This window comes from Ursus americanus, chromosome 13 (assembly GCF_024610735.1).
Source record: "Ursus americanus isolate L20-20 chromosome 13, mUrsAme1.1.p, whole genome shotgun sequence".
Lineage (NCBI taxonomy): Eukaryota > Metazoa > Chordata > Mammalia > Carnivora > Ursidae > Ursus > Ursus americanus.
Genome location: NC_142139.1, coordinates 67,348,527 through 67,375,413, shown reverse-complemented (window position 1 = coordinate 67,375,413; position 26,887 = coordinate 67,348,527). Strand labels below are relative to the sequence as shown.

Here is a 26,887-nt window from a genome sequence, read left to right as displayed (position 1 = left end):
CGTCTCCTTCTCCTTCAACAGTGTTCCGTGGCAGTGAATAGTCAAGGGCTGGCCTCTTGCCTCTCCTCTGCATCGTCCTGTATGGGACAGAGACAGTTGCACTGTTGGGCTCGGTTGGGGTGTGGAGGGTGTGGTAGGATGTGGTAGGATGTGGTTTTCATATCACCAAGAGCCAGGCACCATTTCTCTGCTAGGGGGCCTCGCTTCCTTCCCTAGCAGTTTTGTCCTCACTCTTTAACTGCTACGGAATTATCTCCGGAGATTTTCCAGTGGCAAGTAGACACGGGAAGGTCTCCTTTATTGAACTGTATCAGAACCGGTAGCTTCTTTGAGCTGCATCTGCCTGGCGTGGGTCTTCCTCTAACAGCTCCTTATTTCACAAATAGTTTTGGGAGTTGTGGCAAGCTATTTCCTCCCAATGAATGCAGTCAGCCCCTCAACCCAATGACATGTCATTCTGACCGTTTACAGGTTCAAGAAACTGAAATCCACCCTTACTCCTTAATATTTATTTATTTACAGCAGACATCTAGGATGTTCTCAGTTTGGAGTTCACAACTTACTCCATTTTTATTCAGTGTTGAAATTATTTCTGGGCTCAAACCCTGGAAAAGTATCACAGTGTCTTAGAGTTGGAAGGAACATAAGTATAATTTGATAAAACTGTGTTTCGTGCCCTGGAAAGGCACTGTGCTCATGAGAGAAAGTACTTTATTTGCATCTATGAGATGTTGCCCATCATGTGGTGTCCCTCATATGCTTCCTTTTCAGGGTGACAACAAGAAAATGGAAGATGCTAAATTCTATCTGACCCTGCCAGGAACCAAGATAGAGATGGAAGAAAAAGAGCTCCAAGCTTCCAAAACCCTGGCCAGCTTCACCCCAAGCAAGGACAGCACCAAAGACAGCTTTCAGATCGCCACCCTCATTTGCTCCACAAAACTCACCCAGAATGGTAGGTGTGGTGACCACACTGACACCACACTGGGTTTTCTGTTTGGTCCCCTTGGGCTGTTTTGTTAGACCCAGGGGGCTGGGCCACATGGGGCTGTGTCTTCCGAGGCGGGATGCTGGGCACTTTGGATTCTACTCCCTGTTCTTCATGTGGTGTTCTTCTTGCCTATCTTTCAAATAGGATGAAAAGTAGTTTGGTATTTTTTAATATTATAAAACCTGTAAATGTATTCACTAACAGAGGCTGAAAAAATTTTAAAGTCTTTTGTTGCCTTCTTTCAAGGCAGCAAAGAACTCTAATAACGCACTCTGTATAATATATGAAATAACAGATGTTGGTAATAAGGGGGAGGATACTGGCCGAGAAAAAAACAGTCTCTTGCCCAAACAGGTGTGGCTAAGAGCAGGAAGCGTTTCCTGTTAGAATTCCATCTGCCCCCCCACCCAACAGAGATTCCTCTTTCCCATTTTTTTCCCCAAGCAGTCGGAGGTTTTTCATAAAATCAGCTGAATAGTTCAAATGGGCTTCACTTTGTTCCTTCTTGAAATCTCTGCTATCAATTTTAACTTCTCTTGTGTATATGATGGCATTTGATATCCAATAACAGCTTCTCATTCAGTTAACTTATGAGTAAGGGGTCCTGCTGAACATAGTGAGCCAAGAATGAGGAACTCTGGGAACTTGCCTTAGAAATCCTGTAGCCCTTGTGATGTATAAAGGAGTAGTCACTTTGGCCTTTTAGAAGATTTGGGTGAGGAACACGGCCAGGACTCTGCCTTACGGAAGTGCTAAGGGATAGACAAAACAGTTCAGACATAAGATACACTCAGGAATCAGATGTTGGTTGATCTTTAAAAGGGGTCAGTATTGTTTGTTTTGATGAATCATGGTTGGCTAGAGAACATGGATAGTATTTCAACTTGGATAAGGGGCCAGACTCAACAGAGTGAAGTGCAGAGCTGATACATATGCGAAAGTAAAAACACGCTCACCAAGAATTGAGCCAGAAAAAAGGCAGAACTATGGAGACAGTGAAAATTTTCATGGTTGCAAAGGCCTCGGAGAGGAGGAGGGATGAATAGGCAGAGCACAGGGGACTTCTCCAGCAGTAACACTATACGATATGGCACCGTGATGGATACATGGACGCGTGTCATTATACATTTGTCAGAAGCCACGGAACGTGCTACACAGAGTAAACCCTAACATGTACTGTGGACTTCAGCTCATGAACAGTATTAATATTCGGTCATCAGTTATAACAGGTGTACCGCACTAATGCAAGATACTCGTAGTAGGGGGAGCTGGGGAGCACAGGGAGCATATGTGGGAACTCTCTGTGCTTTGTGCTTAATTTTTCAGTAAACCTTAAACTGCTCTCAGAAGAATAAAGTCTATTAAGAGAAAAACAAAAATTAAGCCAGAAAACATTCTGTACTTCATAGAAGACATGACAAAACTGTGTCCGTGACCTAATCCTTTTTAGGGAAAAAGCAAATGTGATCAACTGCTGGTACTGGGTTAAATGTACAGTATTTACGGAAGATGATTTAGAAGGAGAATCAAAGGTTTTGAATGTATTCAGACCCTTTGAGCCAGTCTGAGCCAGTTGTCTCAGCCCTAGAAATGAAACCTAAGTAAACAATGAAAGATGAGTGCAGAGATTCACGTCTGATGATGTCTCTGTATTACTCATAATAGGGGAACAGCAGAAACAATCCAAAAGTCCAGTAATTGGGGGCATTATCATGTAATTAATTGACATATGTACAGCTGCCAAATATATTTCAAAATGTAATCAAAGACATGTGAAAACTTTAGCACTAGGTGGGGTATAATCCTAATTTTGTTTAGATACCTGTTGATGGTTTGAAGCCAATTGCCTGGGTTCAAGTCCCAGCTCTGCCACTAGTTCTTTCAGCTCAGGTATGCCACATGGCCTCTTTGTGACTTGGTGTCCTCTTCTTGGAAATGGGAGTAAGACTAGTGTGTATTTCAAAGAATGAAGTAAATTAAAATAAGTTAAAGTAAGACAAGTGTCTTGCCCATTATAAACACTATGTGAATATTAGCCATCATCACCACCACCACCACCACCATCATCATCATATGTACACAGGAAAAGACTAAGAGGAAAGACTCCCGAAGTTGGGACCGTGTTTATTTTCTGTGCTCTTTCTGTTATTTTTCAAACTTTTCTTTATAAAATGTTAAAATGGTATTTTTGTAAGTATGTAGCAGACAATACAAAGCCTTAATGTACTTTTAGGACTTTTAAGAGATAGTCAAAAAAGATGGCATTTATCAAATAGATTTTCCTTTCCAGAGATTAGACTTCAAGTAAAGCAAGAGATAAGTAGCTAAAATTAACTTCAATGAAAAGCAGAAGGAATTTCCATGAAACATAACCATATGGTTAGATTGTTTATTATCTCCAGTCAAGAATACAGGAAGCGTACGGGCAGGTGGCAGTACTCAGCTCAGACGCTTGATTTGCTGATATCTGCATCACTCATCTTCTGCATATTCTAAAGCCATGCTGTCCTCCAGTGGCAGCCACCAGGCACATGGACCTTGAGAAATTTATTTAGTATCAGAAGAAAGTATGGTTGCACTAGTCTCGTTTCAGGTGTTCCATGGTTTCGTGCTGCTGGTGGCTTTCGTGTTGGCCAGCAGACACAGAACATCACCATCATCCCAGGAAGTTCCATCAGATGGCTTCGTTGTCCTCCCCATTCCTAGTGTTTAGGTCTCAAAAAAACTCAACATACCAAACTAAACCAAACCAAAGTCTTGCATGATAACCTATCCCAAAGAAGGTTGAAAAAGGCAAATTCATGGGAACCAGGGAGGAGTGATGTGCAGTCCTCATGGCCTGGGGTGGGGGCGGGAGGGAGGGAGGACCGATGTGAGAAAAGTGAAGAGAACAGCAGGACATCCCGAGTATCAGAGGACACAGGACATTCCGAGGGACAAATAATGAGAATAAAGATTGTGGGTGGCTCATGTATTCATTCTTCTAATTCGACGGAAGTTACAAGGAACCACTTTAATGTCTTCCAAGAAAGAGGAAGGTGAAGAACAGTAAGAAACCCTCCACTCCAAGAGGGCACTTCCCTGATAAAGAGGGTGGCTGTTCTTTCACAGGGACCGTGACCAATGGCATTTCTCCTTAGCCTTACAAAGGACTATTCAGACTCTAAAGGTTAAAAGCCACTGGCCTTTTAACAAATAGATCTTGTAGACTCTTCATTTATAAATTTTTTCTAACCTAAATCAGAGCCAGTTTATATGGATCGTTTGTTGCTGGGCCCGTATGGAAGGTGAGAATAGATTTGTGGCTCCAGCAAAGGGAGAGGGGAATTCAGGTCCTTGCAGGTGTGAGGCCCAGTGCCACACAATTCCCAGCGGCATCTTATTTTACCCTCCAACACCCTAGTGCACAAAGACACCACCATTGCCATTATTCTGTTCACTGATCAGAAAGTTAAAGTGCCAAAATATTTTGCCTGGGTTCATAAGTAGTGGACATGGATCTGAAAATAGATATTTGTAACCCCAAAAGTCACAGTTTTTATTTTTCTTTTCTTTTTTAATTATTATAGTTTCTAATCCTTTCCCTAAAGTAGCCACTAGCCTAAATTAGAGGATTGTCAATCAGAGTATCCCAAATTCTTGAATACTTTGGGGGAGGGACGTAAATTGAGAGGACATTAGATAACATTTGGATGGTCATTCCCGATGATCCAGAAATTCCATTCTAGTTTTATTGCCCAGAGATGCTGCTGTACCTGGAAACCAGAAGAAGCATGAGAATGTTCATGGCAGAATTGTTTGTGATAAATAGAAAAAACTGCAAACAACTCAAATGTTTATCAGCGGTTGAATGGACAGACCCATTGTGGTACATCCCCACAATAAGAGAGATACTGTGTAGCAACTGACACAAATTAACTAGAGCTATGTGCCTCAACCCGCGTGAGTCTCAGCAGCACAGGAAGTCTGGGGACTTTGCTCTAACACGGGGCTGTCGCTTTTCTAGCCCCAGGACCTATGATTCACCAGATTCCAGCTCTATTCCTGACATGGGCAGTGATGTGGCATGCAAATATTTCTAGGGCGTAAACCTCTGGGCTGATAGAAGGGTTGTCTGCAGATGCTTCAAGCTGCCGGGTGACTCTTCACCCTGATAAAGTATCTAAATCCTTTTCCTCAGGCAGCAGCTAGTGGAGCGAAGTAACAAATGGAGTGGTGCCATTGACTAGCCTCTGGCGGAAGTAGGAGATGGGAAGGGGAAGTGACAAGCCTAGCACAGTGTCTATTATTAATGCTTACTGAATAAATGACTAAATCCAAGAACTGTGTCGAGCACAATACCGGCTCCCTCAGGGCTACCAGTTCCCTTTCTACCCGTCCATTCATTCTTGCATCAAATATGTATTGAACACCTACTAGGTGCCTGGCAGCATGATGGTGTATAACAATGAGTGCAATATGGTTCCTGCCCTCAAGTGGCTCAAGTCTATAGGAAGAGCCAAAGAAATACCGAGTGTGTCTTTATTATTTGTTATGTTTGTCTATGCATATGCATATGTATATGTAGGAAAGAGTATAAATAGCACAGAATGATTGGGTCAGTCTTCCCAGAGGGAAGACAATTTGAGGTGGGTCTTAAACCTAAGGATGAGCTTACCAAATACATAGTATTAAAGTGTATCTGGGCATTTCAGACGAAGGGAAGAATATATGCAAAGACCTGGATCTATCAGAGCGTGCCATAGTCTAGGGAGTAGTGAGTTGATCTGTCTGGCTGCTGAGGGGTAACAGACTGGTGGGTAGTGGGCTGGCAGGAAGGCCATGGGTGGGGGCTCACCACCTTCTGTGAGTGGTATTGGGACTTTATTCTGTTGACAGTGGGGCGTCTCTGGGCACTGGGTGTTGGAGGTTTCCCAGGGACTAATAGGTAAGCTAATAAACACTCATAAAGCAAATTGACTATTCTAATGAACAGTATGTTTTTAACAACTTCTGAATATTATACAAGTCCATTGATTAAAAAGCATGTGTTGCTAGATAATGCTCTGTAAATTGAAATAGTAGCTTAATGTACTAAACAAAATGATAAAATAGTAACAGTCCAGATGCCTGTTATATTTTCCTTTGACACTTTCAACATTGATTAAAGCTATAAATGGCTTAAAGATCCATAATTCTACACTTTAAATCCAGATACACCTTAAGATTTCTGTCCCAGTCTTACCCTAAGGACCATGAGTCTGTTCTGCCTTCCTTTGAAATAGCAATTGTCTAATTTGCTTGTCTGTTTCTTTGAAGAACTCTCAGAAGGCAGTATGATAGAGTAGCAAGGACATGGTTTTTTGGGAATCAGATCAATCTATAATTAAATTCCTAGGACTCCCTGGCAATTGTGTGACCTGAGGCAAGTAATTGAATTTCATAAGGCCTCAGTTTCCTCAATTCCAAAATGGAAAAAATGAAATCTCTACAATGTGGACACAGTGTTTAAATGGATAAGTGTGGGGCACATTGGTCGTTCAGTTGGTTAAGCATCCAGCTCTTGGTTTCGGCTCAGGTCGTGATCTCAGGGTCAGGATCGAGCCCCACATCAGGCTCCACGCTCAGCTCAGAGTACGCTTGAGATTCTCTCTCCCTTTCCTCTGCTCCGGCTCGTGCTCTCTCCCACTCTCTCTATAAAATAAATAAATAAATCTTAAAAAAAATAAATGAATCAGTGCATGTATATAAGTTCCTTTTTTTTTTTTTAAAGATTTTATTTATTTATATGACAGAGAGAGAGAGAGAGCCAGCGAGAGAGGGAACACAAGCAGGGGGAGTGGGAGAGGAAGAAGCAGGCTCCCACTGGAGGAGCCTGATGTGGGGCTCAATCCCAGAACGCTGGGATCACGCCTTGAGCCGAAGGCAGACGCTTAATGACTGAGCCACCCAGGCGCCCCATATAAGTTCCCTTTTCCCTTGGCATCCACTGAGACACATATAGTGGCAAAGGATGAATTAAGCAATGCAGCAAATTGAAGGTATGAAGTTTACCTAAGAGTGTTTTCGGGACAGCTGTGTGGCTCAGACCTTTAAGTATCTGATTCTTGATTTCGGCTCAGGTCATGATCTTAGGGTTGTGGGATTGAACCTGGCGTCAGGCTCCCCACTCAGTGTAGAGTCTGCTTTTCCCGCTCCCTCTCTAGGGATAGATCCCTACTCCCACTCATGCTTGCTCGCTCTCCCTCTCTCAAATAATTAAATTAATAAAATCTTTTTTGAAAAAAGTATTTCCAACTTCTCATCTACATGGCTATGATGTCATTATTTCAGAAATATTAATTCCATTCAGGAATTCAGTTTTATGTTCTCATATATTAGTGGTTAATTTTTTTCTCTGAAGACTGAAAGACCACAAGGTTTTTTCTGGTTTAGACAGGAGACAGTAAATTAAAAAAAAAAAAAAAAAAAAAAAGGAATTAGCCACTATTAAGGTCAATTATCTTTTCTAGAGAGTTCTGTAGTTGAATCCTGAAATAGTGTGCGTTACTTCTTCTAATCAGTGTCTAATTTTTTGGTTTGTGGTCGTTCTTCCTAGTTGACCTATTGGGCTTGTTAAATTGGCGTTCAAACTCCCAGAACATTAAACACAACTTAAAGAAGTTAATGGAGGTGGATGGAGGCGAAATTGTTAAGGTATGTTTATGTATTCATGGTTAGAAACACAGTCACCGTATCATTAGTTCAATATTTCAAATTAAATCAGTGGTCAGAAATATAAAACGTTATCAACATTGGAAAGCAGAAGTGCCAATTTTTAAGAAATGCTATTTTTAATTCATTCCATTGTAACCTAATTTCTCTGAATTTTTGCACTATGGAGAAGAACTGAAAGCATAAAGTAACCTCTCTCTTTGTTTTTTAATCTCCAGTTTTTGCAAGATACACTAGATGCACTTTTTAACATAATGATGGAAATGTCAGACAATGAAACCTATGACTTCCTTGTGTTTGATGCACTGGTAAGCAGTTAAACGTTAAACATATTAACTAGTTTGTTCTCACAACTGGGTAGTGTTCAGTATTTTGCTCTTATAAATGACTGCATCGAGTATCCTCTTGCATAAATATTTGCATCCATCTCTCTGATTCTAGAGGTTAAATTAGAAACAACTGACTTAGGTTCAAAGACTTTATTTTTCTGTTACCTGTTAGATCTTACTTTTGATATGCCTTCTTTCTCAGGGTAAATGAAGTATTGTATTACATTAGAAATCAGGGATCACTTTAACTTATTTGAAAATTGCCTAGCTATAAACCAGGAGATACCTTTACCAAAGGTGACTGTGGCTCTGTTGTCTGTGCTTGTATGTTCATACAAGGGAGACTGAATTCACACATCAGAAACAAGCATCAGTCTCATTCTGTACAACATACAGCCCATTCCACAAACAGATCCAGACAAGGAGAGATGATGTTAGAATCTTGGAAGGTGGGGTGAATGGGCGGCTCAGTCGATTTCTACCTTCAGCTCGGGTCATGATTACAGGGTCCTGGGATTGAGCCCCATGTCAGGCTCCCTGGGGAGTCTGCTTCTCCCTCTCCCTCTACCACTCCCCCTGCTTGTGCTGTTTTGCTCTGTGTCAAATAAACAAATCTTAAAACACAAACAAATAAAAATCTTGGAGGCTGCAGTTTGTGGCAGAGTGAATGGAGGAAGCTGACACATCCAAACCAAGCATCGTTTTCTCGTTGGGGTTAAAATTCTGTGCAGAATTTACCTGGATGTTGCAGCAAAGGAATGTTGGCTGTTTCACCAGCTTGGAGAAATTGATACATTCAAGAAGTGGTCAGGAAGTTAAGGTTATAAGATAAAGAGAGGAAATGCTCCAGCTAAGATCACACATGTCCAGATTCATGGGAAAGAATGGTTCTGGGTTCTGTGGGACTGGGTCTGCAGATTCTCATGGGATAGAGCAGCTGGCAGTGGGTCTATGCAGGCGTCCCTGGGGCACTTCTTCTGCATTCTTCTCTCATCAGTAGGTGCAGCGTGATGCTTTATAGATTATGTGCCTGATAGGGATACCATTCACAGAAGAAGGGGAAACTGAGAGGCAAAATCTGATGAAGTTAAGTTATTGGGGGCACTCATGCTGCACTTACGAGAACAAGGTCACGAAATAATTCATTAGCTGCATCCTTGGGTTAGAGTTTCTTTTTCCCACAGGAGACCGCTTTCTGTAGCTTTCTTTTGCCTCTTCCCATCTTCCTCCCTGACTCATCTTGCTTGTGCACTGGTCCTCTGAGACACTGAGCTCTCTGAGGCCAGGGCTGGCTCTTACTAGATTCTCCATAGCATTTAGCCCATTGCCTGACACATCATAGTTTCTCTATTGATGTTAAATAAAAGAAACTCCAAGACTTCAGCTCTAGAACAGTGAAGTGAGAATGCTGCAAACATGGTCTGGAAAGAAAAGAAGTCACCAGGATGCTAACATCCGGTTTATTGACTAAATGCCTGGGGTCGTACAGTGCTGCTATCTCTATTTTTCACCTTTGGCAGGTATTTATTATCTCACTGATAGGAGACATCAAGTTCCAGCATTTTAATCCTGTCCTTGAAACCTACATCTACAAGCACTTCAGTGCCACTCTGGCATACGTGTAAGTATAATTCAAGGGGACTACCAGCTGCTGGGTTGTTGGGTGTGTACTCTAGGGTTGGGTTGTTAAGAAATGCAAGGGACATAAGCCGAGTAAGTGTGCCCCTAAGTGCAGAAGCTTGTTCGAAGCTTCCGGTGGAAAGAGAGAACCAGCTAAGTATTCCACCCCTGGGAAAGGCATTAAAAGTCAATCCCTGCCTTCTGGGAAGCTCCCGGGGAAGTAAGACTGTATGTCTTTGAGAATCCAGAACACAGAGAGATGAGGAGTTGAAGGCATTGGGAGCACAGTTAAGGACAGAAGGTCATACTCAGATCTTAGGAGAGTTGGGTGTCAGGGGGATTAGCAGGAAACCCCACGGTGACCAAACAGTGGATTAAGCAAGACTAAGTCTGGTAGAACTGAGGGTCATGTCCTCAGCCCTACATCACAAGGGCTTTGTAGGATTTATTACTTACAGGATATGAGATTTAATTTTTCTGTCTTTTATATAAAGGAGAATGGTCTCTGCCTTTTCCATAGTGCAGCCTCCTTTCTGTCCTTGGTTTATGAGCCTCTGACTCAGGAAAGCAACTAACATTCAGCCCACCTCCCCATGGCATTGTACGTGGCCCCCACCCCCTTGCATCCCAGCTACTGTGCAGAGCAATGTGATAAAGAGTAACAGGAATGTTGTTGAGATCAGCAGAGATCTTTCTGACAGTGGCTTAGGCCGGTCCTGCTAGCTGCTGTTGCTGATCAATCAGGTTGGCTACTGACCTGATTCTTTAGGTCCCTTGTGTCCTTTCTGAACTAAACAAGAAAGTTCTTGGTTTTATTTGCATGGGAGGCCCAGCGATGTTATAAAATGTAAGTGACAGAAAAGAGATGTTACGTAGCATAATCACCAACGAACATGACGGACATGATGCCCGCTGGTTTGGGAGAAGCAGCAGATACACTGGTGATAGGTTTCTTTGCATCCAGTAGCCTCACTTTCCAAGCAGGCGGTAGCTGCAAGCGGGGAACTCCTGTCACTGGATCTTCATTTCACAGAGCCAAATGCAACACTCCAGGAAGTAGTAATCTGGGTTTCTTTACAAGCTTTTATCAGTTTGACATGTGTGCTGTGGATTTTTCTTAATACTATGAAAACTTAGAGATTTATAGAAAGAAAGGTCAAGCTATGAGTGCCCCCCGGAGTGTAAGTTAACAACCGATTAAGAAAATGCCTAGACTCTGGAAGGACACAAAGAGCAATCTGACATCCCAGCCCAGTGTTATCTGTTGGGATGCTCAGAAACCATGGTTGTTTCCATCAGATTGAGCCAGAGTCAGGTTGAACTTCTCTTCCCATACTCACCATTCTGTGAATCCCAAAGAGTTTAGGCAGACTGGAGGGAATTAGACTTCTTTTAAGGTGACTGCATTAGGCAGACATTCCCTTCCTTACAGGAACGTCTGAGGATGTATGTATAATATACTAGAGATTAAAATGCCTTCATGGTTTGAATCCCTTCAACTTTCATTTTTGATCCTTTTAAAAGATCCTAAGGGAAAGAAACCACCGCTTCTAAGCATTAGGGAAGCTCCAAACCTAGACTGCAGTGAGGAAACCAAACTGCAAAGGAGTCAATTTCCCTACTCAGAGAATATTCTAGAAGAGATAATTATAGTTGTGATTTCTGCTTCCCCGGTATGCCAGGTTCCCGTCTTATATAACATACCCCAAACCTCAGAATACCACTTTGCCCCACTGACATTTTTCTTTTTCACCCTTTTAAGGAAACTCTCCAAGGTACTGAACTTTTATGTGGCCAATGCAGATGACTCCAGCAAGACAGAATTGCTTTTCGCTGCTTTGAAAGCCCTGAAGTACTTATTTAGATTCATCATCCAATCTAGAGTACTCTACTTGAGGTAATGGTCGCTGCAGTAAGATGTTTATGCTGTATCCTCTCTCTTCATGGACTTTTCCTTAATCCTCATGCTCATGTTCAGTGCTCTGATCATGGTTGGGTCATGGAATTGCCAAATTTCAGAACTCCAAGGCTGAAGATGGTGGTAGACTCTGAAACCCCTAGAGAAGGCCCATGCCAAGTCCTTTCGAGTCGGCAGAATTTCTAGAGCAGTAATGACAGCGGGACTTAGGGATGCAGGTAGCTACAGTGTGCAGCTTGATAAAAGCCTTGGTTGGTGATGACCGCTCTGGGAACCAAGGTTCCTGTGGCAACACTGCATTTGGCGTAGCAAGGGACTGCATGATGTTGTTGGGTGTACAGATCTAGGATTATGAGTTCTTGGTGGTGGATGGAGAATAGTGGCAGTTGTCGTCGGGAAGATGTTTCCTTGTCAGGGAGGTGTGTGATTTTTGCCGACATCATGCTTAGTTACCTGATGAAACTAAGCCAGATATGATAATTCCCAGCTTGAATTTCTCGAATAACAGTTCCATCAAAAACAGCAGAGACAGGACACCTGCGTGACAGTCAGTTAAGCGTCTGACTCTTGGTTTGGCTCAGGTTGTGATCTTAGGCTCATGAGATCGAGCCTGAAGTTGGGCTCTATGCTGAAGGTGGAGCCTGCTTGGGATTTTCTCTCTCTCCCTCTATGTCACCCCCTCCCGGCCTGCTCTCTCTCCCTCTCTCTCTCTCTCTCTCTCTCTCTCAAATAAATAAATAAATAAATAAATAAATCTTAAAAAAAAAAAGCAGAGATGAAGAATGAGGAAGTAACTTTTCTGGGAATGCCCACAACCCCAGTGCCATCTCTGCCTTTCAGTAATAGCTGAATTTCCAAACTGTTAAAATATATTGCTAAAACAGATTTGGAAACTGGACAGATAGCATGCTAAAATGTTATTAGGAGTAAAACTATAAGTAAGGGGGTTTCAAGTCTAGATTTGAGCATTCGTATTGTTTTTAACTTGGTATGTTTACAAAATCATAAAATTAAAGGCAAACAATTAACAGTGAAAAGCTTACAATGTACCGTATAGATCAAGGCCTTTAATTACCTTTACTAATTAAAGGCTCTTACCAATCAACAAAAGAATGATAAACATCCTTAAATAATAGAAAACAAAAACAATTTATAAGAGAAAAATTCAAATGGTAAATTAAATTTCTTAAGAAGTATTCAGGGGCACCTGCGTGTCTCAGTTGGTTGGGTGTCAGACTCTTGATTTCAGCTCAGGTCATGATCTTGGGGTCCTGGGATTGAGCCCTGCATGGGGCTCCATGCTCATTGGGGAGCCTGCTTGGGATTCTCTTTCTCTCTCTCTGTCTGCCCCTGCCCCCACTCTCTTTAAATAAACAAATAAATCTTTTAAGAAAATTCATACTATCAAAATGCCACACACACACACTTTTTCTGTACATTTGATAAAGATTAAAAATCTTTATCCTTTGATGAAATTGGACAAAATTTGGTCCTGCATTTTAATGCTGATAGGAATATAAATTTCTTAAGGGCAGAAATTTGACACCATGAGTAAAAAGTAAAAACAAAACAAAAACCACAAAAAGCTAAAGAAAATACCACCTTTGTCTGGTAATACCCTATCTAAAAGTTTATCTGCTGGAAAATAATCCAGCAGGTGTGAACAAAGATGAATGAGAAAGGGTATGTTAAGGAGGAAAGATAACCATGATAGGTTCTTACATAATAAAACTAAAGCATAAGACATAAGTGTCATATGACCCCATTTTGAAAATATAGGTTTGGGAACTAATATTTTAGTAGGAATAAAACTGTATGGTAAGAGGGTTTTAAGCAGGTTTTTATTCTTTCAGCATTTTTAAAGTTTCCACAGTAACTTTGTAAATTTTTACAGTTTTTAAAAACGTTTAATGACTTAAAAGTCCAACTGGGTGAGTGACAATCCCTCCCTGCCTAGCAGAAGCGAGCGGTGTTTACCCAGGGCCGGGTTTATATGCAATCTCTGTAGTCTCTCTCTTCAGACAGGCTTCCTTTATAGCTAGTTCCTCATTTTACAATTATGTTAAATTTCCACAAATTCATTTAGGGCCCAGAGTGTCCCACTGAGGGAACATTCCCTTACCTAAACATTTGTATGTGAGCCCTGATGTCCAGGAATAAAAATCCTCATAAAACCATAGAAAGGAGATTTTAATTTATGAAATTGAAAAATACTCTCCATTGATGACTCACTGTGTGTCACCCTTCACTGTGTTGCACTGCATGTGAGCCAGCATTTTCAGCATTATATACAAGGAGAACAACGGAAAAGTGGTTAAGTAGCCCATGAAATTAACTAAGGGAGTAGCTGTGTTGAACTTGGTCCCTGAGCACCTGCTTATGGTTATCCCCACCCCTCTTATTTTTTCTCATGAAACAAGAGCTTGAACTGAGAAAGCAACCCTTGAAATCTACATTCTCTGATTGCTTAGATCAGATAGACATCAGTTTACTGGCCCTGTCCAGGAGCTGCAAATGAAATGTCACCCCCCACAGACCCCACACCCCATCCATTCCCCCACACCACCCCTTTGCCCTCCTCAGAGCTTAAATTTCTCTTTGAGCTCATTTCCTGGCTGGAGATTACCTCCATTCAGGAGACACCTAGGGAGAATTAAAATTGTAAATTGCCCATGGTAGGGCATTAAGAACTCCGCCTGTCTTGTATTAGTTCCCCCCACCACTACCCTTTTTTCTAAAGATAGATAGATAGAGATTTATTTATTTATTTATTTATTTATTTATTTATTTTTAGAGCACATACCCGAGTCGGGGGAGGGGCAGAAGGAGAGCGAGAGGGATAGAAGCAGACACCCCACTGAGTGTGGGGTCCAGTGCAGGGCTCAAACCCAGGACACTGAGGTCACAACCTGAGCCAAAATCAAAAGTCGGACACTTCACTGACTGAGCCACGCAGGCGCCCCTAGTCCCCTCTTTTTAAATGCCCGGCACAGAGGATGCCAGGTGTTGGTCTGGGTACTGGTGTTCTAGTAGCAGACGAAACAAGGCTCCAGCTCTGATGGTGCTTGTGGGTTGGGTTGAAGCCAGGGAGGCAAATAGTGAAGAAAGAAACCTTAAGATTATTTCAGATAGGTGAGGGCTGGCTAGGGAGGCCTTGGGGGGATAATGACCAGGGAGGGAGAAGGCGTCTCTAGGATTTGGCATTTGAGTTGAGACCAAACAGGAGGAGGCCACATGTGCAGGTCTCAGGGAGGAGGAATGAGGGTGTGGGGGAGGCTCTGTAGGGCTTGCGTGAGAAATCAGGAGAAGCCAGTGCTGCTGGAGCATGGAGGATGAGAATGGGAGAATGGGGAGCGGCAGGTGAATGACAAACGAGGGAGGACCTGGCAGGCTGTAGTAAGGAGTTTGGATTTCACCCAAGTGGAATGGGAAGCCATCGAAGGGTTTCAGTTAGAGAGGCAGTAAAATCTGGCTTCCATTTCCAGTGATCATCTCATGTCTTAGGTGGAAAGTGGATCATCAAGGGTAAAGAGCAAACCCTGGGTGAGCACACAATGGGCTGTTGTAGTTCAAGTGTGAGATGCGGCGGCTCCGTCTCCGATGGGGTGCCGAGAGCGCGAGGTGGCCTTGCTGTTAGAGTCTGTGGGAGAATGAGAGGAAGGGAGGAATCCTGGATAAGTTCCAGGTTTTGGGTGCTAAATTGCTGAGACTTGGAATTCTGAAAGAGGAGCAGGAGAATCAAGGGGGTTCTGCTTTGCGTATGTTAATTTTGAGATACCCTGTGGACTAAGTAGCAAGGAAAGTTCTTTTTTAGTTCTGCTAAATGGATGAATTGAGAATGACCAATAACCCTCTGATCGAATTCTTTTCTCAGGGGAGTTCGAATTCCACAAGTCCCTTATAAGGCGTAGCTGAATGCAGATGAACTTAAATATATGTGTGCGTGTATGTGTGTGAGTGAGTGAGTGTGTGTGCAAAATCCTGACTCCAAACAGTCCCTACTCTTGACCAGTTGGTGGGAATGTTGCCACCCAGGGTGAATGCGCTTGGGTTACAATTTGAGACTTTCATGTTTCTGAGAAATGGGCCAAAGACCTCTGATTTCTACTTAGGAGAAAGAACCAGCTTTTCAGCAGATGGACAAATCCTGAAGACAAGCAGAGTACCTTAAAACCAGCACGAATCAGTGAGGGCGAGGTATTCTTGTGTGCCGCGAGGTCCTACTGTAGAGCGGGTCAGCACGCACCTGGCCTCTTCAGTGGAGAGAATGGCATTCCTGAACTTGCAGACTGGGTTGGGTTCAGAACGTTGCTGGTTCAAGGAGCTTCTCTACCCATTGTCTGAAACCTCAGCTCGAATGATCAGGGCTTGAGGAGATGAGATGGAAAGAGTAGAAGAGGAGAACTAGGGAAGAGGGCAGTAGTGATGCTGGAGGGTAGGCTATGGCAAGAGTGTGTGTTGGGAAAGTGAGCCAGGGGAGTCCCCTGCATGTTGGGCGTTCTGCCAATGAGCTGAGGAAGGCGGGCATGCACACAGAGCTCAACTGATCCTTCACACAGAGCAGCTCCTGCTGTTCGCCCTTGGCCGGAAGTGCCCGTGCATGGCTAGGATGGACAGCTTCATACAGCTTCTAGGGAGTCATTCCAGACTGGCTGACCGTAGCAGACCAAATGCAGAGCTCTGTGGTAGGACTTTAGGTACGAATTCCTACCTGCTCTTGACCAGGTGGTACTATCTTCTCAGCCTACTGGGTGTCTCCCCGAAACCATCCTGGAGCACCCTCTGACCTTCCCTTGGCACAGTCTCACGTGGTGACCAGGGAGACACAGGCCTCCAGCATTGATTAGGGGACAGATATTTTCAAAAATTCTCTGTGAAGATGGAAAACCTGACCGCTTCTCTCTTTTTCCTGTTAAGATTTTATGGCCAAAGCGAAGATGGAGATGAATTTAATAATTCAATCCGCCAGTTATTTCTCGCTTTCAATATGCTCATGGACAGGCCCCTGGAGGAAGCTGTCAAGATCAAGGTCAGCATGGTATCCCCGTGGGTGCCTCTTTTCATGCTGTTGCTGAGAATGTCCTGTGACAACATAGAACTGGACATGGCGGGAGAGAAGCAAAGTGAATTCGTGGAAAACCTGTGAATTTTAGTACGACTTCCAGAAAGTAAAGGGAGAAACCTGTGTTTTAACTTTTATGTCCATTTGTGTTCTCAAGTGGCAGTTTGCCACAGACAAACTATCCTTTTAGACATCCCTTGAAAGGCTTCCATGGCCCCTGTGAATTCAGCCAATTGATCGCAGTGGTACAGGCAACAGGTTTTTATTCTAAGTCCCCCCCCCCATTCTTCCCAGAAGCCCAAAGTCATCATCATGTTCCTCATTATCAGTTTTTTAATATAAAATGTGCCATCTCTGAGGATTCAGATCTGAATTTCATTATTTATTCTTTGTTCTTTATGCCCATCTTATGAGGGAGATGTCAAGATTCTGACTACCTGCTTTGATAGAAAAATGAATTCCAAACAAACACTACCTATTGATAATGAAGAAAAAGAAAAGGCCGTGCCATCTGACCTTTTAGGAAGAAGATTTTAGGCAATCACCTTTAGCAGCATTTAGCTCTGCTCTCTACTGCGAGAGCATCTGTGTGTGGTTCCCTGTGTAGATGCAAGCCTTTTCTTCCTGGGATTAAGTAATGCATTCTGCCTTCGTCCTGCTTGGCAACTGAATTTGCCTTTCGGTATTTTTCTTACAGGGGGCAGCTCTGAAATACCTTCCTAGCATCATTAACGACGTCAAACTTGTGTTTGATCCCGTGGAGCTTAGGTAAATAGCAAAGCACCGTTTGCTGACTTTAACAACGAAGCAACTTCCCTGCGTGGCTGGGGCATGGGCTGCTGCACATCCTGTTATTCTTCTAACACGTCTTAACTGAACCCCTTCTGGTGCTCAGTTTCTGTGAAAAATATGAAAGAAGACACAAAGCCTGCCCCTGAGAGAGGTTTGCACTTTTCTCTGTGGAATCAAGACATGCAGACGTGAAATTAACTCCAGAAGAAAGTACATAATAATACACTTCCAGCCCTGTACCTAAGCACCCCAGCAGTGCAAAGTCAGATGGTGATCGACACCGGGGTGGAGTTAGCCAGGAAAGGGTTGTGCAGAAGCGAGGGGTCGGACAGGTCCGCAAAGCCGGGATGGACGTGACCGTGCTTTGGCAGTTTAAACAGAGAAGGTTCTGAGGCTGAGCGCTGCAGTGCGCATGGAACAGTCTCGGCTTCAGCTCCAAGGGGCAGACTCTCAGGCCGCCTGGGAGGGATTTCCAGGGAAAACTCTCCACGCCCGGATCTCAGAGTCGAGGGGAGGAGCTGTGTAATGATACCTTCAGTGTGACGGAACGAAAATACTAACCTCTGGGATCTCTTTTGCAGTGTGCTCTTCTGCAAGTTCATTCAAAGCATCCCTGACAACCAGTTAGTTCGTCAGAAACTGAACTGCATGACCAAGATAGTGGAGAGCAATCTTTTCCGGCAGTCGGGTATGTCCTCACCAAAAACTACCGCTTACCGACATTCCAGTCTTGCTGCTTCTCCAGCCAACGCTTGCTTTTTTTTTTTTTTCCCTTAAATGTCAATAACGACCTTGCCAGTAGCTGGTTGGGACATAGGGACCTCCTGAGAAACTGGTTTTAAAGGGCAGACAGAGTCAGGTTAGTATTTCCAAGAGGATCTGAGAGAATAAAATCATGCATTTTTTTTATGAGAACAAGTCAGTCTTTCATTAATTAAGAGAACTTTGTCCTCAAAATGGGACACCCCAGAAAGTAGCAGGGAAGCAGGAAAGATGGTTTTCAACAAATGTGTCTTCTTTGACCTGTACTTATTGCTTAACCTGAAAAACCAGGGGGCAGCCCTGTAGGAGTGTGCTGGAGCAACCCCCGCCCCGGTCCTGGCTCAGGAGAGCAGATTGTGTGTATCTCTTCTCAATTTCCATGCTCAGTCATATCATGTGAGGAGCTGAAAATGGGCCACAGTGGTCGTATTTATACCACAGAAACTGGCAAACACTGGAAGTCACAGGTTTTGGTGGGGAAGGGCTTCGTGGGGGAGCCAGAGGGCACAGAGGAGAGAAAACTCTTACATGGATGAAATATTCATTTTGTAACTAGAGGCAAGCATGTAGCCACCAAGTCTAAATCACTGTGCTCTTGTCCCAAAGCTGATATGGGGAAGAGGTTCCATGGCTGGTCTTTCCCCAATAAACCCAAGACTTGCTAGAGAGGGGCTGCTCTGGGAGGTTCTTTTGGAGCTACCAGTAGGTCAGGGGCTCCCAGAGGGTGACCCCGTGTTGCATGTATTTCCTGGAAGGTCTGAGCACCAGCAAGACTCCTCAGAAATAGGGAGAGGTGAGTGAGTTATTGGTGACAGGCCTCCTGGCCTTGCCCTGGTTGGTTATGTAACTTTGGACACACGAGGAGCCTTTTGTGAGTCTTAGCCTCCATTTCCGTGGAAGGAAGGATTTGAACTAGATCACACTGGTAGCCCCTTTTGGCTCTGATATTTCCTGTCCCTGTGAATTTTTGCTTAGAAATTCTAACTGTTCCAAGGACACAGTTGGAGGTGTGCACAAAGCTAGTGAATGCTCTCAAGTAGAAAATATAATATTACTAGACATCTTAATATGCTATGATATTTCTGCCTCTAAGCGTGCAGAAAGGATAAATGAGATGATAAAAATGGGGTGTTTGAGCACCAGAGCAAGCATGCACCGTGTGTTCCAATTAGAAGGAAGTATTCTCACTGCTAACAGTCATTTCTGTTAGTGTCCAGAACATCTGGCCTCATCGTAATAATGTCTTCTAATAGCGAGGATCCCAGAAGGAAGACATCATAGAAGGATAACCCCTTATGTTGCGAAGCCCATGTGCCTGCAAAAACATTCAGAACGTCCTTGAAACACCCTGAAATGTACTAGGAAAGCTCACTCAGTATTTGTACAAATTTTAGAGTGAATTCTCTCCATTAGGTGGAAACTTTCAAACATTTTTTAAAAAGTGTGACTTACTTAATTTTTTCCTTTCGTAGGACTTAGCCTTCAGCTGTCGAGGTGGCATTTTTTAAAAAAGCCAAAGACATTGTTGAATACTTTAAACATTTCTGTATATGTGCCTGTGATCGGTGTAATTTTCTTGGCTTTTAAAATCAAGTTACATGGGGCGCCTGGGTGGCTTAGTCGTTAAGCGTCTGCCTTTGGCCCTGGGCGTGATCCCAGGTTCTGGGATCGAGCCCCGCATCAGGCTCCCTGCTCTCCACTGGGAGCCTGCTTCTTCCTCTCCCACTCCCCTGCTTGTGTTCCCTCTCTCGCTGGCTGTGTCTCCCTCTGTCAAATAAATAAATTAAATTAAATTAAAAAAGTAAAATAAAATCAAGTTACAGGGCTGAAGTTCCATGCCCAGGATGCTGTGCTCCTGCTGGGTGGAGCTCAGAGGTCAGCTGCCATATGGGGCAGAGGGAGAGTTGCAGGCAAAAGCGGAGCACCTCGGGGGCGGGGGGTCTGCTGCAGCTGGTGAGCTGGGTGCACTTTGTCTCCCAGAGTGCAGAGACGTGCTGCTGCCTCTGCTGACAGACCAGCTCAGCGGCCAGCTAGATGACAACTCCAGCAAGCCCGACCATGAGGCCAGCTCGCAGCTTCTGAGCAACATCCTGGAAGTGCTGGACAGGAAGGATGTGGTGAGTTGAACCGTCACCCGATGCAGACCACACACATGGGTCCCTCTGCCTTGGGCAAGAATGACTTCAGGGCCTTCCTCGTCTCAGGGCTTGGCTCAGGCAGTTCAGAACCTGGGTACTGGGGCAGGTTTTGGGGTGCTTTTGAGGTGATCGGAGAGGCTTCCTCTTGCCAGAGCCTGCTCTGCAAATCTGGGTCCAGGAGGGGTCTGCTTACTGGGGTGCCTGCTGCAGGCTGGTTTTCCTGGCTTGTCCACCACTGAGATCCCTGAGGGGGCTTTGAAGAATCAGAGCCCTGTTTAGACTTTTTATGCAGAAACCTTGGCCGCCTTTTTCTACTGGACTGACAGGACTGTTGTAGATGTGCCTGAGCTTCTGACATGCTCTCATTTTTATACTGTCTGACACTGATCCTTCCTTTTGGAGCCTAGTGGAAATGATGTGTTTTTCTTGTCTCACATCTTCTCTCTGACCTGGGCGCCCATTCTCCCCCAAACCCTGGGGCTGCATCTGCCTGGATTTACCTTGTTCTAGAGATAGCACGACCCATAGCCTAGGCATGGCCCCCTCTCAAGAGGCTGGAGAAGTTGCAGAAGGTGTTCAGTTGAGCACAAAGCATACTTACCACCCCCCACAATGGCTCCCTGGCACTACTGTTTCCACGAGCAGGGAAAACAGTCTTGGCCTTGCCTAAGCCCATTCCTTCCAGTATATTTAGATTCAGGTCTGCTAAAGGAATTGAAGAACACACTGTCAGTTCCCCATAGCTAAATTCTTAGCTCACCTTTCAAGGTTCACCGCAGTTTGGCCCCAGCCTGCCTCAGCTGCTGCTTTTCACACGGGCACGTCTGCATTTCTGCTAATTCATGCCGCAGCCATGGAGGTACCGGAGAAGGCTTCTTCCATTGCTTTCTCTACCTACCTCCACCCTTTCTCTGAGCCCCTGCAGCCCACTTACAATTTGTATTATTTATTGGATATTTATTAATTACAGGTCATGTTCCCGTTCCTTTTTTCCCCCTTAAATGTGTTTCTAGAAACCACATAAAATATAATAAATTTTCCCAAGGAATTTTATGATTGGGAATTTGATTCCTAACCAAGGATTTTGCAACAAATAAATAAATGTGACTAAGCATCTCATAATGCTAAGAATATTTTTAAAAAGTAACTCTTATGACTCAGTAATCAAAATACTAAAATAAAGGTCCAAGCTGTAGTTGGCAACAGTGTACCAGGGACTTTGGTTTCAGCAGGGCTCCAGTGTGTTCTAGAAGTAAATGTGTACAATTCACAGTTAATCTGAAGCATGGGAGTTGGGCTGTTTGTTTTCTGGTGCTGGCATTAGCACGTGGAGCTCTTTATCCTTAGGCAAATCTCCAGGTGCCTCAATTTCCCATTCCATAACATGTGGGGATTGTTCTAAATGGCCTCTTAGATCTCTTCCACTTCTGATGCTGTTTTGTTTTGCTTTTTAAAGATTTTATTTATTTGAGAAAGAGAGAGCACGCACGTGCACACGTGCCAATGGGGGAGGGGCAGAGGGAGAAGGAAAAGCAGACACTTAACGGACTGAACAACCCAGGTGCCCCATGTCTTGTTTTTAATATAATATCTTTTTATTATTAATTTTTAATATAGATTTGTTAAATTTATATTTGCATTTAAATAATTTATATTTAAATAATATAATAATTATTAATCATAATATATTTATGTTAATATATTATATACTATACATTATATATAATTATAGTATCATATAAATATATAATTATATATGATTATGTTATATATAATAATAATATAATTTAAAAAGAATATATGTTATATGCATTTTATATTATATTATAAATAATACAAATCATAAATATATTTATATTTATATAGATTTAATATAAATCATATTAATATATCATATTTATACATATATGATCATACATTATTAAATGTATATTTATAAATAAAATATATATAATGTAAATATATAAATACATAAATTATATAAATATGATTATATAAATATACATATTTATATAATATATAAAATATATGCTATATAATTATAACTATATAATTATATTTATAACAAACATAAATATATTATAATTAAATATATATTTATATAAATTTATATATTTAGATTTATGTTTAATATCAACACAAAATTTATATTTAATATAAATATATAATTTATATTGAATATAAATAAATTTATTTTTAATATAAATATTTTATATTATAAATATAAAATTAAATTTAATTTAAAAATTTACATTTAGCATAAAAAATTTTAATATAATATCTTTGCCTGCCTTCTTACCACACAGATGGACTCTTTGGCAATGACCTGAATGTATTTACATATTACACTGGAAGATTTATTTGGCTTGAGAAACTTTTTTTTTTTTTTTAAAGATTTTTTATTTATTTATTTGACAGAGAGAGAGACAGCCAGCGAGAGAGGGAACACAAGCAGGGGGAGTGGGAGAGGAAGAAGCAGGCTCCAAGCGGAGGAGCCTGATGTGGGGCTCGATCCCATAACGCTGGGATCACGCCCTGAGCCGAAGGCAGACGCTTAACTGCTGTGTCACCCAGGCGCCCCTTGGCTTGAGAAAAAAAAATTTTTTTTTTTTTTGTCTTCCTGATAAGGTTCCCTGTAATGAACAGAAGCATTCAAGATTATTGATCTTGGAGCTTCTGTTAAAGTAGTAAGTTTGATAATTTTTTGGTGGTGATAATGATACAGTTTTATCCCCCACCATAAGCATTTTTAAGTGTGCAGCCTAACCTTGTATGTCTTCCACTATCCCCTCATCTCCTCAGTTAATTCCAGGCTCTAATTACTGACATGATTCCTATGCCTTTTTTTAATAGTCCAGGACTCCTCTTTTCCCAGAGCTGTGTCTCCACACTGTCCAAATTCTTCAAAGTCCAGCTGCAGTAAGCACCTCCGTGAGGTCGCTCCTGGTTCAGTCCTGCCCCAAGCCCCCAACTCTGCTACTTCCCTTCGTGCTCTCCTTACTTCCTGTTTAAGGTGCTTATCATTTCCTATCTTGAGTTACGATTCAGTTCGCAGACACGTCTTAAACAGATCCTGCGCTCTGGACACCGTGATAGGTCTAAGAGTGCCCCAGTGAAGAACCGAGGCAAGCAGCCCGCCCTCATGGAGCTGACCTTCTAGGAGGATCCTTGTGTTTTGCTCATTCATCTTCAAGCCCCAGCTCTCCGGCTAGAGGTGAATCTCTGAAGGGCTCAGAGAATGCCGGATTCCTTTTCCTACCCCCACATGGGGTCGGCACAGGACTCAACACACCTGGCCAGGGCTGTGGTGTGGTCTTGTTACCTAAATAGAGGGTAAAATGCCTCAACAGAGAGGCAGGTCTAACGGATCACGTTCCCTCAAAGAAATGGGAAACAAGTGAATATGTAATAAAAACAAAGAAGGAAAGAAGGGAAGTGCAAAAGGGGAGCAAACAGTGCTTGATATTTTAATAAAACTATATATAGCGTGATTTAGTTATTTGAATTATTAACCCAGAGTTTCAAAATATCTATCATGAAGCAAGACTGGATAAAAGCTTTGAAGGACAAGGTTGAATATTGCTAACTTGGAACCTAATGAGTATAACATCAAATCACAAGAAGGAGAGAAGGAAAAATAAAGAATATGTATTCGTGGAGGCACCTGGGTGGCTCAGTCGGTTAAGCACCTGCCTTCAGCTCAGGTCATGATCCCGGGGTCCTGAGATTGAGCCCCACATGGGGCTCCCTGCTCCGCGGGGAGCCTCCTTCTCCCTCTCCTTCTGCCTCTGTGCTCTCTCTCTCCAGTAAATAAATAAAGTCTTTAAAAGAAAATGTGTATTTGTGAGGCACTGTTGTGTACACCAGCCCAGCTAATTCCTGTATGGGAACCTTTCTTTTCCCCAGCTATGAAAACAGAAGCTCAGCAAAGTTAAATAATTGCTCAGAGTGACACATGACAGAGTCAAAATATTAAATCCTTGTGTTAGTCTTCTCGGGCTGCCAAAACAAAACACCCTAGAGTGGGCAGCTTAAACAACAGGTATTTATTTCCCATGGTTCTGGCAGCTGGAAGTCCAAAGTCAGGGTGCCAGTGTGGTCAGGTTCCTGGGGAGGGCCCCCTCCTGGCCTGGAGATGGTTGTCAGCTCTCTGTCCTCACATGGCTTTTCCTCAGTGTGTGTGTGGAAAGAGAAAAGACCAGCTCTCTGGTGTCTCTCCTTATGACACTAACCCTATGAGACCAGGGCCCCGCCTTAATGACCTAATTGCCTCCCTAAAATCCGTCTCTAAATACCATCACACAAGAGGTTAAAGCACCAGCATATGACTTTTGTGGGTTTCAAAAAAATATTTTTAGCTTAAAAAACCTTTTTTTAAGCAATCTCTGTGCGCCATGTGGGGCTCAAACTCACAATCCCGGGATCAAGAGTCACATGCTCTACCAACTGAGCCAGTTGGGTGCCCCCAGCAAATGACTTTTGAACACATTCAGTCAATACCTGGCTCCTTGACTTGAATTTCTTGGTTTTTTTCCTCCTACACAGAAGGTGGGAAGAACGTTGAATTTTTGTCTTTGCCTTCCCACGCACATGCCTAGTTCTCCTGGGCCACCCCCTGTGCTCAGCGTCGGGACTGACCTCTCATGCCAGGGGGTCCCCCCAGAACTACATTGAGTTGGGGGCCACGTTGAACTTGCAGTGAGCGCGGATGGTCTGGCTCCCTAGGGAGGACTTCTCCCCCGCATCCCCACTCCCAGCTTTTACATGTTACACCTCATCATTTTCAACCAATTCCTAAGTGACGGTATGTATTCATCTGCGAGCTTCTTTTCCCCTTTTTGGACAAGAGATTGCTTTGCAGGGAAGAGCCAGAATGAGACTTAATGAGAACACTCACCTGTCCAAGGTGTTTTGAGGAAAAGTGAAGCTGAGTCAGAAGTGGGGTCAGTTCCCATGTTTCCCCCGCAGGGCCCCACGGCGATGCACATCCAGCTGATAATGGAACGGCTGCTGAGAAGGATCAACCGCACCGTGATCGGGATGAGCCGACAGTCTCCCCATATTGTGAGTATCGCATCGGGGTACCAGGCCGCCACGGCGGCTTCTCAGGGTCCCACCCGCCCCTTGGGAGTCCTCCGGACCACCGTCTTGGGACCAGATTCCCACAGGCGCCACTCGTCCCAGTTCACCTCTATGCCCGCAGGCTGTGCGTCACAGCTGCCAGGGGCAGTGAGTGGGCTCTGGAACTTTACAGCCCTCCGCGATGAGTGACCTTGGTTCTAACCTCCCCCGCCCCCGACCCAGCGGATCTTGATTCCAACACTGATTTTCTCTTGAGGGAAAATGCTCCAACAGGGTGGTGGGAGAGGTTAAGGGGGGAAAGTTAGTGGGGACCCTGTAAACACGAAGTGTTCAGATCCATTCTTGAGGAACCTTGCTCATACTGAAGATTAGACAAGCCTGTTGTAATACGTTCCAGCAGTGACTGAGACGTGTGGGCACCCCAGGTAGGCAAACTCAGCACCCAATCGACCTCATGCTCTTTTAATATTTGTTGACTATTTCATTTAAGGAAAACATGAACATTTGTGAGCAGAAGATGAAGGGTTGTGGTGGCTGCATTCAGTCCTTCCTCTGTTATCTCAAGTAATTGCGTTCTGATTCTCAGTATGTGGTGTGCATGACTGTCTGGGTCTACCCTTGTTAGAATGATAATAGGAACAGTAGTAGTACTCTTAGCTGTAGTGATGATAATAGTAGTAGTCATTAGCTGGTTTGGGTTTGTTTTAATCTGCGAGAAATTATTTTAAGCACTTTACATTTCTTTCTTTCTTTTTTTTTTTCCTTTTAGATTTTATTTATTTATCTGAGAGACAGCGCGAGCGTGCACAAGTGAGGGAGAGGGAGAATCAGGCTCCTTGCTGAGCAGGGAGCCCAATGCGGGTCTTGATCCCAGCACCCTGGGATCATGACCTGAGCTGAAGGAAGACGCTTAACCGACTGAGCCACCCAGGAGCCCTAGCACTTTACATTTCATGGAAGCCTCACACAGATCCTAGGAGGTAGTTCTTTCTTTAGCTGCATTTTTCAAATCCGGAAACTTGCAGAGAGAGGTTAAGAAAATTGCCTGAGGTTGCAAGACCACCAAGGGGTTGAATTGGGGTTTGGGTCCCAGGCAGCCAGCCTGCGGCAGAGGCCACGCATGGCGGCCACCCCCACCCCTGGCAGCTTACCAGGTTATGTTTTCCAACTACGCACTATAGTCTCCAGGAGAGGAATTCTGATCAGTTCCATCTTCCCCTGCATTATAGTTCCACTGCTGTGTAGCGTGCTTGTAGATTGGTGGCCTGTGGTACCGTCCAGACCTTTTGGTTCAAAGAAAAACAAATGTTTGAAAGAACTTGTGATTAGCATGGTTTTAGACGTGTCTGTGTTGCCTTGGCCTCTTCCTCTCCACCTCCTGGGCCTCAGTTAGATGTCAAAGGACACGTATGTTTGCAGCCAGAGGTAACTGTTGGAAAACCATGTTGTAACATCGTTAAAATGAAGCATCTTTTAATTATGATAGTAAAAGCTAAATTT

The 26,887-nt window shown here is 43.4% G+C and overlaps 1 protein-coding gene across 4 annotated transcripts in view; it reads left to right on the top strand.

Moving 5' to 3' along the window:
- Nucleotides 1-26,887, top strand: part of DOCK5 (dedicator of cytokinesis 5) — a 211,381-nt gene that overhangs the window by 128,082 nt on the left and 56,412 nt on the right. For all 4 annotated transcript variants that reach the window (XM_087866608.1, XM_045774032.2, XM_045774031.2 and 1 more), the window contains 10 exons: nt 772-955; nt 7,569-7,666; nt 7,903-7,992; nt 9,534-9,634; nt 11,396-11,530; nt 16,469-16,580; nt 17,311-17,381; nt 17,987-18,093; nt 20,148-20,284; nt 25,274-25,369. In XM_087866608.1, the coding sequence (XP_087722734.1) occupies nt 772-955; nt 7,569-7,666; nt 7,903-7,992; nt 9,534-9,634; nt 11,396-11,530; nt 16,469-16,580; nt 17,311-17,381; nt 17,987-18,093; nt 20,148-20,284; nt 25,274-25,369 (1,131 nt within the window). The remainder of the gene's footprint in view (nt 1-771; nt 956-7,568; nt 7,667-7,902; nt 7,993-9,533; nt 9,635-11,395; nt 11,531-16,468; nt 16,581-17,310; nt 17,382-17,986; nt 18,094-20,147; nt 20,285-25,273; nt 25,370-26,887) is intronic.